Consider the following 15,232-nt stretch of genomic DNA (forward strand, 5'->3'; position numbering starts at 1 on the left):
TTGTAGTAGTTAGTAGGCATTGAGGCAGTTGTAGTTTGCAGTTGATCTGCTGCTGTAACTTGGTAATAATAGCAAAGGATCCTGTGGCACCTTATAGACTAACAGACGTTTTGCAGCATGAGCTTTCGTGGGTAAATACCCACTTCTTCGGATGCAAGATCCACTTCTTCTTGCATCCGAAGAAGTGGGTATTCACCCACGAAAGCTCATGCTGCAGAACGTCTGTTAGTCTATAAGGTGCCACAGGATTCTTTGCTGCTTTTACAGAACCAGACTAACACGGCTACCCCTCTGATACTTGGTAATAATACTTAGCTCTTATATAGTGCTTTTCATCAGTAGATCACAAAGCCCTTTACATCTCTGCCCTCATTTTACAGATTGGGAAACTGAGACACAGGGTGGTGAAATGACTTGACCAACGTCCCCCAACAGGCCAGTGGCAGAGTCAGGGATTGCTTAGTCCACTTGTCTCTCCACTAGGACACATGGTTTCTAAGAATTGCTCTTCCCTCCTGTTACACTGGAAGGGGGATAATGGACATGCTTTGAAATGTTTGCAACATGTAATTGCTGAGAGGACCAGAGAGAAATCACAGGCATGGTCTAGGTCCTAAAATCTTGACAGTTGTATTATATGGGGGGTACAGTAACTTCAAGCAGATGAGACAAGACTGATGTCTCTCTTTTCAATCCCCACCAGTTCTGCAACATTTTGTCTCCCACCAACATTTGCAGCACATCTTCCCATCCCCATAACCAAGTTGGGATGTTATTGACATAAACTGCAACCACTGTTATATATTTGCAGCTAATATTGAACAATGGTTGTCGTGTGGGGCGACTATAAAAAGGTTATGATTTTTTTATTATGATTATGCTATCTGTATGGGTGTATCATTTTTGTAGTTGAAGTTATGAATATTGGCTATGTACTTGTATATCAATGTGTTTTTGATTCTAAGTAGCCTCAGTGAAGCATTTGGTTAGCTTCTTGAGAAGGGACTGTTCTCAGTAAGTGCCCCATCAAGAAACATGTAACTGACAATGGACTTTGGGAGATGCCAATCCACATCTGAGCTTTCCTGGGAACTTTCAAACTAACATTAAAATGGCGTCGGCCTGCAAACTGAGTCATGCATGGACATGGAGCTTGGAGTAACATGGGCTAGTCACATCTTGTTGCTGTACTTTTCCACAGTAAGAACAAAAAAATGCCCTTGCACCCAGAAGAGACTATAAAAGGCAGATCCCTCATCTCCACTTTGTCTTCAATCCTGCTTCTTGCCTCTGGAGGGACTTTGCTAAAAACTGAAGCCCTGAAAGGATTGAATGACCCATCCCAGCTGTGGATGTACTCCAGAGACTTGATTTGAACCTGCAGTTTATTCCATCACTGCTGCAAGCCTGAACTAAGAACTTTGCCATTACTGTGTGTAATTGATTCCATTTAACCAAGTCTCGCTCTCATCTATATTTTTTTCCTTTTGTGAATAAACCTTTAGATGTTAGATTCTAAAGGATTGACAACAACATGATTTGTGGGTAAGATCTGATTTGTCTATTGACCTGGGGCTTGGCCCTTTGTTTGGGATTGGGAGAACCTTTTTTCTTTTACTGGGGTATTGGTTTTCATAACCTTTCGTCCCCATAATGAGTGGCACTGGTGATGATACTGTGAAACTGGAGTGTCTAAGGAAATTGCTTATATGACTTATGGTTATCCAGTGGGGTAAACTGAAGTCGTCTTTGTTTGGCTGGTTTGGTTTGCCTTGATGTGCAAAGGAACCCCAGCCTTGGGCTGTAATTGCCTTGCTCTAAGCAATTTGTTCTGAATTGGTTCTCTCAGAAGTGTCCCACCAAAGGCACCATTGCTACACCAGTAGTTAGCACTGTAGAAACAACATATCACAGGCGGCCGCCTTCTAGGGGCTGCACGCTTCTTTGGTTAGGTAGCCTCAGCTAAACACTGAGCCAGGCTCCACACTCCAACACCCTCCAACAGGACTCCTCCTCTTCAGCCTGCCATGCCCCTGGGGCACCCCATCCTGCCCCACTCCAGCTAATCCCTCCACTCCACAGGGGATGGCATGTACCTTAACTTTGTATCTCCTGGTTCTCAAGGTTTAAATTTGTGTTACTTTTCAGGAACCCCTCCGCCGCATCCTGGTTCACCTCCGGAGGCAGGGTGAGGGGCTCAAACACCTCCAGAGGGATAGGGATCCTCAGATCCTGGTGTGCGCGCGCACACAAGAATGGAGAATTTGGGGCTGACAGGCCTCCCCTCCCCCAATCCTGCGCTTCCTCTGCTTTCCCCCCACTCTCCCTAGTCCCCATCTCTCCCACTAACCTGAGTTGCCATCCTTGTTTATCCTCCTTTCTATTATCCTACCACTTGTTGCAGCCCAAAACTCTCTCCTGGTTTCCTCCCGACTCCTCTGCAGCACTAATTCCGCCTTCCCTCCCAGCAAGCATTTTCATGTGTAATTTTTTTATTTTCAAAAATAGTTTTGAGCACCTTCTGAATTTTGTACTCAGATTCTGTCCCTACTCTCCACCCCCCTCCCCCAAACTACCCTTTGACAGAAGCTGCTTTTAGCAACATGTCTACATTTCACTTCTGGATTTCTGCCAAGGGTGGGTTTCAAACGTAGTGCCTGGGTATAGTTCTGGTTTAATGGTCACAGCACGTCCCCTTGAGCCATTCAGTAGCTGGGTAAATGTTGAACGATTGAGAACACTTGGGGCTCAGTGAGAGCTATGGATTGACTCCAAAGTGTGCCCCTCCCCCCCAAAAGTTAGAAACTATCAATCTTAAGAAATGCTGTTTTTTGGGATCTGTATCTTGAGAACCCCTTGCTCCAATTTGGATTACTAACCCTACAAACACCAAATTTCAAGGCATCTGAATAAACATGCAGATTTTAGATCTCTTAAAAGTTGTCCTTTTAAGAAACCCCTTCTGTTTAACCTTACTTATAGCAGAGCTGGCACTCTGCTATACTCAGAATGTGACATCTTGACATACAATCCATCTTGGGATAAGTAAGGTGGGTAAAATGTAATTTTAAAAGAACACTATGTGCAGTTTGCTCATTCTATCTGACAGTTTTCCAGGAAAGAATTACTTCTTATCATGAAAACCTTGGATAAGTGTTTTGAAAAATAAGTCTTCAAAAAACCTTTTAAGTTGGCTATTCTGAGCCTACTTCACTAAGAACTATCGTACTAAAAATGAAATTTGTGCTACTTACAGTAAGAAAGCTGATTGTCATAGTTTTTAAAAAGTCTCATCTTGATTAATGTACTTTTAAACAGAATATTTCTAAAATATTTTTCTTGTGGGTTTTTAATGTAAAGATTTTTTTTTTAATTTCTTCTAATTCTTAAAGCAGGTTGTAAACACTTTTAATGTTCTTACATCTTATAAATCTCTAAGCTTCCCTTATTATTTTTTTTACTTTAATTAAAATAATACTTTAGTTATTAGGTGTGTAGTTTCTTTTTCAAGGAAGGTTTTCTAGTGAAGATTTCAGTTTACTAAAAATTCGGTTTCTTCACTATTTCTTACTATTGGATGATTGATTACAAGACTTCTCCAAATTTATTGATATTGATACTATTTAACAAGATATCTCTCATTAGTCTCCCATAATTGCATAAAACAGTTAAAAATGTATATGAAACCAAATAATATGAAATGACACCATGAGCCAAGTGCCTAAGATATGTGGCAAGTCTAATTCCAGCTATTTGAGTGCTGTCTACTTAGCACATTTTTCGTATTTTGTGATTAAAGTTGTAAAACACTGCATAATCAGGTTGTGGTTTGCTGCTATGGTTACGGTTATGTTACAGTTTTCCTTAAAAGCCCATCTTGCAGTTGGTGCTTCTTAAATGTTGTAAAATATGCTCTGGGCTAAAATTGGTATCAGAACAGGATTGAGTGGTCTGTAGCAGTGCATGGGATTCTTCCGTCGTGAGTGCAGGACTCTGCACTTGACCTTGTTGAACCTCATCAGATTTTTTGACCCAATCCTCTAATTTGTCTAGGTCCTTCTGTATCCTATCCCTACCTCCAGCGTATCTACCACTCCTCCCAGTTTAGTGTCATCTGCAAACTTGCTGAGAGTGCAGTCCAGGTCATCCTCCAGCTCATTAATGATTGGATGATTTAGTTGGAGATTGGTCCTGCTTTGAGCAGGGGGTTGGACTAGATGACCTCCTGAGGTCCCTTCCAACCCTGATATCATATGATTCTATGATCCTGTTTTGTATTAAATATAAGTGTTATGAACAGCATTAAAGAAACTAGCATTAAGCTTCAGCTGCCAGGAATCCTGTTTTTATTTAAATATAAATGAGAATGTGTTGTATCAAGCGGTAAAAGTAAAGAAACAATTCTGTGTTTTAAATTAATAACTTAAAGCCTTTCTTTGTACTTTGAGATTAGAAATGTTTGATTATCACATGAATAGAATAGTTTGTGTAATAGGAAAAAATACATTTTATTAAGTTTGATACCTTGAAGTAATATACATGTGCATACTTACCTATTATGTTTTAATACAATGAAGACTAACTGAATATCTGAAATAGATGAAAAACATATATTTGCAGTATGTTTTTTAAAGTATTTTAAAATTTTGATTGATGCAATTTTCTACTCATTTATAGGGCTATTTAATATAATAGCACAATATAAATTTTTGTAAAATATCAATTTTTGTGACATCTGACAGTGGTGGGAAGGATTCATATTCAAATCAATTCTGTGAAATAGTAAGTAGCAGCCTTGAATTTTATCTTAGGCTAAAAATTACTCTGGTACAAGTTAATAAAATAAGAGTTGCTGATCATAATCTCTTAATTGTGAGAGTAAATGGACTGCTGATTTTGAAAGTATTTATAATACATTAATTCAGAAGTTTCCATTTGTACAGTTGTGTGAATATTTTATTTGAAAAAAATTATATTAAGTATGGCATTTCTGGAGGTAAAGCATACTTTAAAAGAATCGATTGGTTTTGAAACTTTTTTCAACAAAAAATTAAGAGAAATTATAAAGTAACTATTAATTATATTTGGTGGTCTATTTGTTTCAGTTTAAAGTGAACAAAAAGTGTATTAAAGGCTATACAGTTTTGTTCCAATCCTCTGAAATGTAAAAATGTCATATTTAGAACATGTAGTTACTCCAGATTTTGGGTCTGATCCTGGAAAAGCATACAAGTAGTCCGTATGATGTTATCCCCTTTGGCTCTTTTGGAACTTTTAAGGATTCCAAGATTGAACCTTCCATCTCCCTGGAAGAATGTGATAGAGAAAGAGACAATCTTCACTGAGTGGCCTTTGATCACATCTGTTTAACTTCTCCAATAAAGTGGTGACATAGGATTGAAATTTGAATAGCTTGGGGGTTGGTAGCTCTTATATTTTTATTATCACATTGCCTTGACATTTCACTTTAGACAGAAGCTCTAACAGTGTTAGTTTAAAGTGCATGTTTGTAGTGCATTTAGAATCAAATTGTATGTTGAGAAACTGAATGTAAAACAAATCTATAGGACTATAAAGGCCAGTTGGACCATTTCAGGTTTGGGGTTTTTGTGTTTTTTTTAAATGATGTGAATAGTGGGAAAATTACATTTCCTTAGTCAAATATGGCATCTGGTTTGAATAATTTTTTAAAAAAAATTTTAAATATATTTTTTAAGGTTAATCAGTTTTTAAGTTTAATAGGCAAATACAACAATTACTGATGGTTTGTTCGTTTGCCTGGAATTTATTCTGTTTAAAACCTCAATGGTTTTGAATATAACTTTTTACTTATAGTTTTGTTTAAAAGGAGAACACTGAAAATCTACAAAAATATTTAACAAATATAGTCCTATCTTATTAAGTGATGTATCAACTACTGGTCAATCAAATTTAGCTGCATTAGGTAGATTTTAAAAATGAATGTGTCCACACAACCAACCCCGTTCAGTTGACCTAAAGGGCTCTTAAAATTGACTTCTGTACCCCTCCCCGGTGAGGGGAGAGCGCTTAAATCGACTTTGCTGGGTTGAATTTCGGGTATTGCTGACGCAAATTGACGGTATTGGCCTCTGGGAGCTATCCGAGTGCTCCATTGTGACTGCTCTAGACAGCACTTTGAACTCTGATGCACTAGCTAGGTACACAGGAAAAGCCCTGGGAACTTTTGAATTTCATTTCCTGTTTGGTCAGTGTGGCGAACTCAGCAGCACAGGTGAGCATCGTAGAGCATAGAATGTTTCTATGCTCCCCCTATCCTCCCCATCCCTGAGGTTATCGCAGATTAGAAGGCGAGAAAAACGCACTCGCGATGACATGATTTCCGAGCTCATGCAGTCCTCCCGCACTAATAGGGTACAGCTTAATGCATGGAGGCATTCAGTGGCAGAGACCAGGAAAGAATTAAGTGAGCGTGAAGAGCGGAGGCAGGACGCAATGCTGAAGCTAATGGGGGAGCAAACGTACATGATGAAGTGTCTGTTGGAGCTGTAGGAAAGCCAACAAGAGCACAGACCCCCACTGCATCCACTGTCTAACGGCCTCCCCATGTTCCATAGCCTCTTCACCCAGATGCCCAAGAATGCGGGGGGTGCGGGAGGAAGGAGGCTCCAGGTACCCAGCCACTCCACTCCAGAGGATGCCCCAAGCAACCAGAAGGCTGTCGTTCAAACAGTTCGATTTTTAATGTGGCTACAATGAGCAATGTGGCCTTGTCCTTCCCTCCTCTCCACCCCACCATTCTAATTTTTTTTCAATTAATAAAGAAAGAATGCATGGCTTCAAAACAATAGTTACTTTATTTCAAAGCGGGGAGGATGGTTGGCTTACAGGGAATTAAAATCAACAAAGGGGGCGGGTTCGCATCAAGGACACAGACACACACCCACACCCCTACCTATCTACCTCTCCCACCCCCCCGAAGCCTGGCCAGTCATGAAGCTGGTTTTCAAAGCCTCTCTGATGTGCAGCGCGCCTTGCTGTGCTCTTCTAATGGCCCTGGTGTCTGGCTGCCCAAAATTGGATGCCAAGCAATTTGCCTCATCCTCCCACCCCACCATAAACGTCTCCCCTGTACTCTCACAGATATTATGGAGGACATAGCACGCAGCAATAACAATGGGAATGTTGGTTGCGCTGAGGTCTGACAAACAGCACCAGCGAGCTTTTCAATGTTCAAAGGCACATTCTACCACCATTGTGCACTTGCTCAGCCTATAATTGAACTGCTCCTTACTACTGTCCAGGCTTTATGAACGGATCCCCTGAGCTCGTTGCTGGGGAGCAGGAGAGCAGAGTTGCAGGGAAAGTGATGGCACTGTACACCATGCCCTGGAGGTTGCTAGGAGCCAGGCAGGGAAAACTTCCCAGAACCTCCAGCCAAGCTACATGTCTGAAGATGGTTACCTGTCCTACTGCACTGTCTGCTGCCAGCAACACCCAGGAGGACCAGAACAGATCCCCCTGAGCTCGTCGCTGGGGAGCAGGAGAGCAGAGTTAGCGGTGGATGACGATGGTTAGTAGTCCTACTGCACAGGCTGCGAAGGCAAGGAGCTGCTGCTGTGTAGCAATGCCAGCTGTTGCAGGTGCTTCTATGTCGAATGCTTGGAGGCCTGGGTAGGGCAAGGTGCCAAGGCAAAAGAGCAAGAGCCGTGGATCTGTTACATGTGTCAGCCACAGAAGTGCTATGGGGTGTTATAGCGCCGACCAGACTGGAAAGTACGGCTGCAAGATTTCTTCACCAGCGACAAAGGACAGGAATATGATGCACCTAAAATCTAAAAAGGCCCGAACATTTCCCAGAGTCGCTATCCTTGATAACACAACATCAATGATTGCATTGGCAACTTGGATCACAGCAGCCCCCACAGTAGACTTGCCCATGACAGCAGCAGTGACGGTGAGCTGAGCGGGCTCCATGCTTGCCGTGATATGACGTCTGCACGGGTAACCCAGGAGAAAAGGCAAGAAATGATTGTCTGCCATTGCTTTCATGGAGGGAGGGGCGACTGATGTACTCAAAACCACCCGCAACAATGTTTTTGCCCCATCAGGCATTGGGAGCTTAACCCAGAATTCCAATGGGCGGCGGCGAACTGTGGGATAACTACCCACAGTGCACCGCTCCGTAAGTCAATGCTAGCCATGGTAGTGAGGACGCACTCTGCCGACTTAATGCGCTTAGTGTGGACATACACAATCGACTTCTATAAGATTGACCTAATGTTGTAGTGTAGACACACCCACAGACTGGAGAATAAGACATAAGGATAAACCACATGAAGGACCATAGTACCTCATCTAAATTGTAAATTCATTGGTACGGGGACTTTTTGTGTTTGTATAATGCCTAGCACAATAGAACTCTGGTGCATAACAGCTTCTAAGTGCTGTTGCAAATAAATAATTGTGTGGTGATTAACATTAAGAGGCAGTATTAAAACTTAGCTTTGCGTTTTATAAGATCTGTCCAAAACACACTATAATTATGTACACTTAATATAATCTTAATAAGAAAAGAATTTATGCTGCTGTTAATTTTGACCTGTTTCAAAGTTTTTAATGCTGCAGTATGCCTGTCTGTTTCAAAGTAATTCTACCATATTAAACTTCCTATTTATTTGCATTATGATAATACATGGAGACCCCAGCTGAGATCAGAGCCAAATACTGTACATATATATAATAAAGTCCCTGCGTCAAATAGTTTATACTCTAAATGGAAAATTAGAAAGGGAGTGCGAGACGATAATCCATTATACCAATTGGGAACTGATTGATATTGGGGTAGTTGCTACCACAATATCAATAATTACTAATAATAAGTCTTATCTGTTAATTTCCAGTCCAGTGTATTATTCAAAAGACTTTCTTTCTGTGGTGTTTATGATTTTATAAAGAAGGCCTGATAGATTTTTTTTCTTCTTTTTTTTTTTTACATTGGAATTTCAGAATATATGTACCTTCATGGGCACAATACCAGATGAAGAATATAATAAAATGATGACATAATAGATGAGTAATAGCTGAACAATTGAGAGAGGAAGGGATTTTTAGTTGATACCTTTGTTTTTCCTTCGTTAACACCTATTTAATTTCAGTGGCTAACAAACACTTGGTAGAAAGCGTGTTTCAGCACCCCTCTGACCTCTCTGCCCCTTCATTAAAGGCTATGTCTACATTACAGTCTATGTTGGCAACATTTGTGTTGCTCAGGGGTGTGAATATTCTCCTGCTGACATAGCTTATGGGAGAGCTCTCATTGAGTGTCTTCACCAGACATGCTGCAGTGGTGCAGCTGTATTGGTACAGCTGCACCACTTCAGTGTTGTAGTATAGACATACCTTAAGTATGAAACCTTTCATTGTATATCTGATGTCTCTAAATAATTTTACAATAAAATAGGGCAGTCCTGAAATTTCTAAGGTAAAACAATGAGCAGGAAAAATAATATTCAAGTCCTCGTTGCACATCGTAAAGATTATATCTATCTATCTACCTAAAAATAAAAAAAAGAGGCATAACCCAAAGAACAGTTAGGAAATTAAGGCAGGTCCGTGCAGGTTAGTTGTGAGGAAGATCTGTCAAGCCTTCTGTGGAGTGGTCAGCACATCTCAAAGTTCAAAAGTACTGGGGCTTAGTTATTTGAAAAGAAATTAGGTAAATTACTGTTTCTGAATCTGTTTTTGATAAATCATCATGCCACTGAAAATTCTCTTTTGGAAGCAAACTGGATTAGAAATAGTGATTTATTTGCCTCTGGACAGTTACTTTCATGTTTGTTAGGCTCCCCCGCATTTACATTTTCAGATGAATATGTTCTGAGGTCATAAGCACTTAGCAGCCTATAAATCTGCTGTTTGGTCTCAGTGTACACAGTTTGCACTTAGTAAATCTAATACTGCCTTTCCGAGCAAGGACATAATTAGTGCCTGCTTTAATTACCACCCATACTTAAAGTGCTCACACTGTAAACATGACTCCAAAAAATCAACATCCTTTTTAATTAAACTTCATCATATTTATCCTTTTACGTTGCTCTACCCAACAAAAGGCAATATCCGGTGTTTATATTTTTAGTCTTTTTAAAAAAAAAAAAGTTGCAATAAGGAAGTCATCTTGTTTACTAGTATGCAGACTGTGATATCAGTAGAGAAGAGTAAGGACCCACTTCTATTATGCTGGCAGCTTTAGGGTTAAGAAAAATAAAAGTAGAAGGCGATCTGTGTTTTTTACCAGAGACAAATTAATGTAGTTATAGCTCCATTAACTGTTAATTTTAGTAAGATGCACGTCTTACCCCGGAAATGCATTTTCTCGTTCAATTGAAAAATTGTAAGAAGTGAAAATAATTCTGAAATTAAATTAGTAGAACAAACAGTCTACTATTAAGATATTAAACTAGGGCAAATTAGGAGCCTAAAGCATCCAATAGCCAATATCCCGGATATATTATATTTAGTTAAATTGAGCTTAATGGCTGTAGGAGATGTATTGTTGCCTAAAGAAAATGTATTGTTGTGTTGAAAAAAGTAAACGTCTTGGTCTAGTGGCAGGGCTCTGTGCCTTTGTGTCTGAAACCCAGGTTTGATTTCTTTCTTTGATCAATTACCCTGTGGGCCAAATCAGATCTAGAACTGTTCGACTGGTGGACAAATCTTGTCTTCAGGCATTCTGTAATGATTTTTTTTGATGTAGCTTTGATAACCTAGTAGTTCCTTCTCTCACAAGCATAGCATATAGTCCTGAATAATAATCAGCCTGCCCATTTGAGGTGTTTTTTGTATACCAGATAATAACAGTGTTCAGTAGCAGAAACCTTCCAGCTAATGTCATGAATGTTGTTACTATCACCCTCTATTAGATGGTGGGCGGGGGGAGGAAGAAACTCTAAACCGAAAAATGGAACAGAATATGTGGATACAGAAAATCACCCCATAGGTTGTAATGAGGACAGAAAACTGTGTAGATCTAACAAGCACATAACCACTTACCACTGAAAATTATGTGGGATAATATACCTTCAGCAAAGCTACTAAAGAGATGAGAGAAGTATATAACTAGAAATAAGGAGATACAATTAGAGCTGGTTGGAAAACAGAAACATTTTTGTGCTAAAATTTCTGTGAGCACATTTTTTTTTTCATTGTTTCAGCTCTAAATAAAACTAAGGAAAGGACAACTAAGGCTGAGTATTAAGCTGAATACAGGCGAGTCTCATCTTACGTGGGGGTTCCGTTCCGCGGTTAGTGCGTAAAGTGAAAACTGCGTATAGTCAAAATTACATTGAGTTGAATGGCGGGTGGAATCGCCCGCACTACAGGTACAATATTAAAATTGTTGTTTTTCTCTCTTTGTTTTTGCTGACTGTGTAGAGCTGAAAATACAGATGTTTAATACAACAACAAGACACAGTAGTACTGTATTAGGACAGGTAGTACAGTATCAGTAGAAAGTGGTAGAAAAGAAATATTAAGAAAAAAAAAAAAAAGCTTCACTTTGCAGGTACACAAAGGAGACTTTTTTCAGTCACAGTTCTGCTTTTCTCTTTCTTATCTTTTCTTTTTACTCCTTCACTCTACTCAGGCCTCCTGCTCAACTGCTCCATTTGTATCTTCCCTTTTCCCTTTTTTTATTTTTTTTTTTTGCTTCCTTCCTTGCCCCTGCCATTCACTCTGTCTGTCAATCAAATCCCTCCTTCTAGCAACAATTAACCATTAAAACAAATAAATCAGACCACACCATTTTTGAACTTTCATCTTCATCTGGACACTTATCTGTGTACTTCTTCTAGTATTTCTTTATTTTTTTTAGTGTATATGTATGGTGGTGGGTTCTCTTTATTTAAAAACCCACTTTTCTTTCTTTTTTCTTTCTTTTCATAGTTTTGGCTTTGGCTCATACATTCATCATGAATACATATATAATAGTGTGAGAATGGTAGAAGACTGAGAGAGAGTGGTAAGAACAGAGAAGTAAAAGAACAGTAAGTCTTCTCTCTACATCTCTGTTCCCAAACCGCCTCAGATTCAGGAATCCTAATAATCATTGTGTAATGAAATGGAATATCTGATATCTAAACTTTTTTCTTGAATTGATGAAAAAAAGCTAGTAGCAATGGTTTTTTGATGAACTTTGAAATTGATGAATAATTGAACAGAACAGACAAAAAACTTTTTATTTTTTTTTTTTTATAAAACAAAAAAAAGAAGGAGGACCAAATCCTCCCTTCATTTTTTTTTCTTTTTTTGTGGTTCCATTTTTTTGCCAAATTTTTTCATCAATCAATTCAAAAAAAAAAACTTTTTTTTGGCTGCTGAATGGCTGCTGCTCTGCTGTTCTATGTCAGAGATGGCTACATTTGCAGGAGAAGTATAAGTAATATAGTTTAATTTATTTTTTTTTTTAAAAAAATTAATGAATAATGCTGCTGCTGCACACAAACACATGACTGGACTAGTTGTTGTTTTGGGGCACAAAAATAAAAAAAATACAACCCCCTCCAAACTTATGATTCAAGTAGTTGCCTTGCAGATTTCCAGGAACTAAACACCCCAATCCATCTCTTGTTCCCTTGGCAGTCGTACCAACCTCTGAAAGTTCTAAAATAATATCAAGTAATTTGAAGGGGCAGTAAGTAGTCCGTAGAAAGCGATCCTTGGGTACTCAATTGCTGAGGGCCATGTTAAGTACTGAAATGGAAAACAGATCAATATAATAGGGTGTGTGTGTGTGTGATTTTACCTAAAGAGTTATGCTACAAAAGACCTTTTATCTTAGCATCCTGCTGTTTTAAAAGGTATGGTATAGCTCTTCTAGGGAAGAGGTCTGAGAGTCAGGAGACCTTGATTCTGTTGCCAAGTCTCCATGCTTCAGTTTCCCATCTGTAAAATGGGGATGCATAACTTTTATAAAGTTCTTTGAGACAGGTTCTGTGTGAGTACAAAGTAGTAGTAAATAAGTTGTATGTAAAAATACCCTACATTTAATTATGGAAGTGTTGCTTTGAGCTTATTTTAAATGAACATTTGACATTTTGTAACATTTGCAAAGATGTAAGGTGAAGAATTTACAAACTTGCCCCAAATAGTTCTTATCAGTTACGTTATATAAGAACTTATTCAGGATATTGCTAACAGAGTGATTAAATATTTTTCCCTGTTAAGATGATGAAGGTGACTTCATTAATCAGAAGACTTCCCAGAAACCCAGGGAGAATGGAACATCAGCAAGCAGCTGTCTAGGAACAGCAGGAGCGAGAAAGGAGGATGCAAAACCACAAGCTAAAAGTAAACCTTTATCGCCAATAAAATTGACGCCAACCTCAGTACTTGATTACTTTGGAACTAGTAGTGTGCAGCGGTCAGAAAAGAAATTGGTAGCAAGCAAAAGAAAAGAAGTGAGTATTCAACATATTTCTTGTTTGTTTTTGATGATAGCAGATCAAAATGGCTGGTTTAGTGAACTTTGCAATGCAGAGCAGCCACGTAACCATTTGTTCTTGACATGTCTTGCTTTAAAAGTCACTGTAGTGAGTAGTATTTTGACTAACACATCTAGATGTATCAGAAATTCTAAAAAACATGATTATCGAATTATATTTTTCTCTTCGAATAGATCATTCGACATGAAAATAGTTGTTTTTTAACTGTTCTTCCCAATAGTGCCCTAATATATGTAGTAGTCTTGTTTTGCAAGGTTTTTTGATTTATAGACTTTTGTGAAATCAATTCATTAATCATAAGTAATAAGCAAACATTTTGTTAAATTAGTGATTATTAAAACATAAGTTTTGGTGCACGAGGTGGGATAAAATTTCTGAAGTGTTCCATCATATTGTAGGAAACAAATTTTAGAATACTAAGGGCATGGCTACACTTTCAGATATAGAGCGCTTTGAGTTAAACCAGCCTTCGTAGAGCACAGTAGGGAAAGCGCTGCAATCTGTCCACACTGACAGCTGACAGCGCACTGGCATGGCCACATTAGCAGCTCTTGCAACAGCCACAGAGAGCAGTGCATTGTGGTAGTTATCCCAGCATGCAAGTGGCTGCAACATGCTTTTCAAATGAGGGGTGGGGTGGGGTGGAGTGTGATCAACGGCTCCATGTCTAGTTGGCAGCCAGTTTCAAGTGGAGTGCCCCAAGGGTCGGTCCTGGAGCCGGTTTTGTTCAATATCTTCATTAATGATCTGGAGGATGGCGTGGACCGCACTCTCAGCAAGTTTGCAGATGACACTAAACTTGGAGGAGTGATGGATACGCTGGAGAGTAGGGATAGGATACAGAGGGACCTAGATAAATTAGAGGACTGGGCCAAAAGAAACCTGATGAGGTTCAACAAGGACAAGTGCAGAGTCCTGCACTTAGGACGGAAGAATCCCATTTACTGTTACAGACTAGGGACCGAATGGCTAGGAAGCAGTTCTGCAGAAAAGGACCTAGGGGTTACAGTGGATGAGAAACTGGATATGAGTCAACAGTGTGCCCTGGTTGCCAAGAAGGCTAATGGCATTTTGGGCTGTATAAGTAGGGGCATTGCCAGCAGATCGAGGGATGTGATCATTCCCCTCTATTTGACATTGGTGAGGTCTCATCAGGAGTACTGTGTCCAGTTTTGGGCCCCACACTACAAGAAGGATGTGGAAAAATTGGAAAGAGTCGAGCAAAGGGCATCAAAAATGATTAGGGGGCTGGAGCACATGACTTATGAGGAGAGGCTGAGGGTATGTCTACACTACCAGATTAGTTCGATTTAACTTAATTCGAATTTGTGGAATCGACCTTACAAAGTCGAATTTGTGTGTCCACACTAAGGACACTAATTCGACTTTGTGAGTCCACACTAACGGGGCAAGCGTCAACATTGGAAGCGGTGCACTGTGGGAAGCTATCCCACAGTTCCCGCAGTCCCCGCTGCCCATTTGAATTCTGGGATTTCCCCACAATGCATGCTGGGGGGGGGAAATGTGTCGAGGGTGGTCTTGGGTAACTGTCATCATTCAACGTACTTTCGGACATCTCAAGGGGAGATGGAGGAGCTTACTGGCTCGCTCGGATCTCAGCGAAACCAATATGCCCATTGTTATTGCAGCTTGCTGTGTGCTCCACAATCTCTGTGAGAGCAAGGGGGAGACCTTTATGGCGGGATGGGAGGTTGAGGCAAATCGCCTGGCTGCTGATTACGCTCAGCCAG

The 15,232-nt window shown here is 39.8% G+C and overlaps 1 protein-coding gene across 3 annotated transcripts in view; it reads left to right on the forward strand.

Annotated features, from left to right (window-relative positions):
- RFC1 (replication factor C subunit 1) overlaps nucleotides 1–15,232 on the forward strand; it is an 83,042-nt gene that overhangs the window by 37,060 nt on the left and 30,750 nt on the right. For all 3 annotated transcript variants that reach the window (XM_039540170.1, XM_039540168.1, XM_039540169.1), the window contains exon 5: nucleotides 13,204–13,436. In XM_039540170.1, the coding sequence (XP_039396104.1) occupies nucleotides 13,204–13,436 (233 nt within the window). The remainder of the gene's footprint in view (nucleotides 1–13,203; nucleotides 13,437–15,232) is intronic.

This window comes from Mauremys reevesii, linkage group 5, assembly GCF_016161935.1.
Source record: "Mauremys reevesii isolate NIE-2019 linkage group 5, ASM1616193v1, whole genome shotgun sequence".
In the NCBI taxonomy this organism is placed as follows: domain Eukaryota; kingdom Metazoa; phylum Chordata; order Testudines; family Geoemydidae; genus Mauremys; species Mauremys reevesii.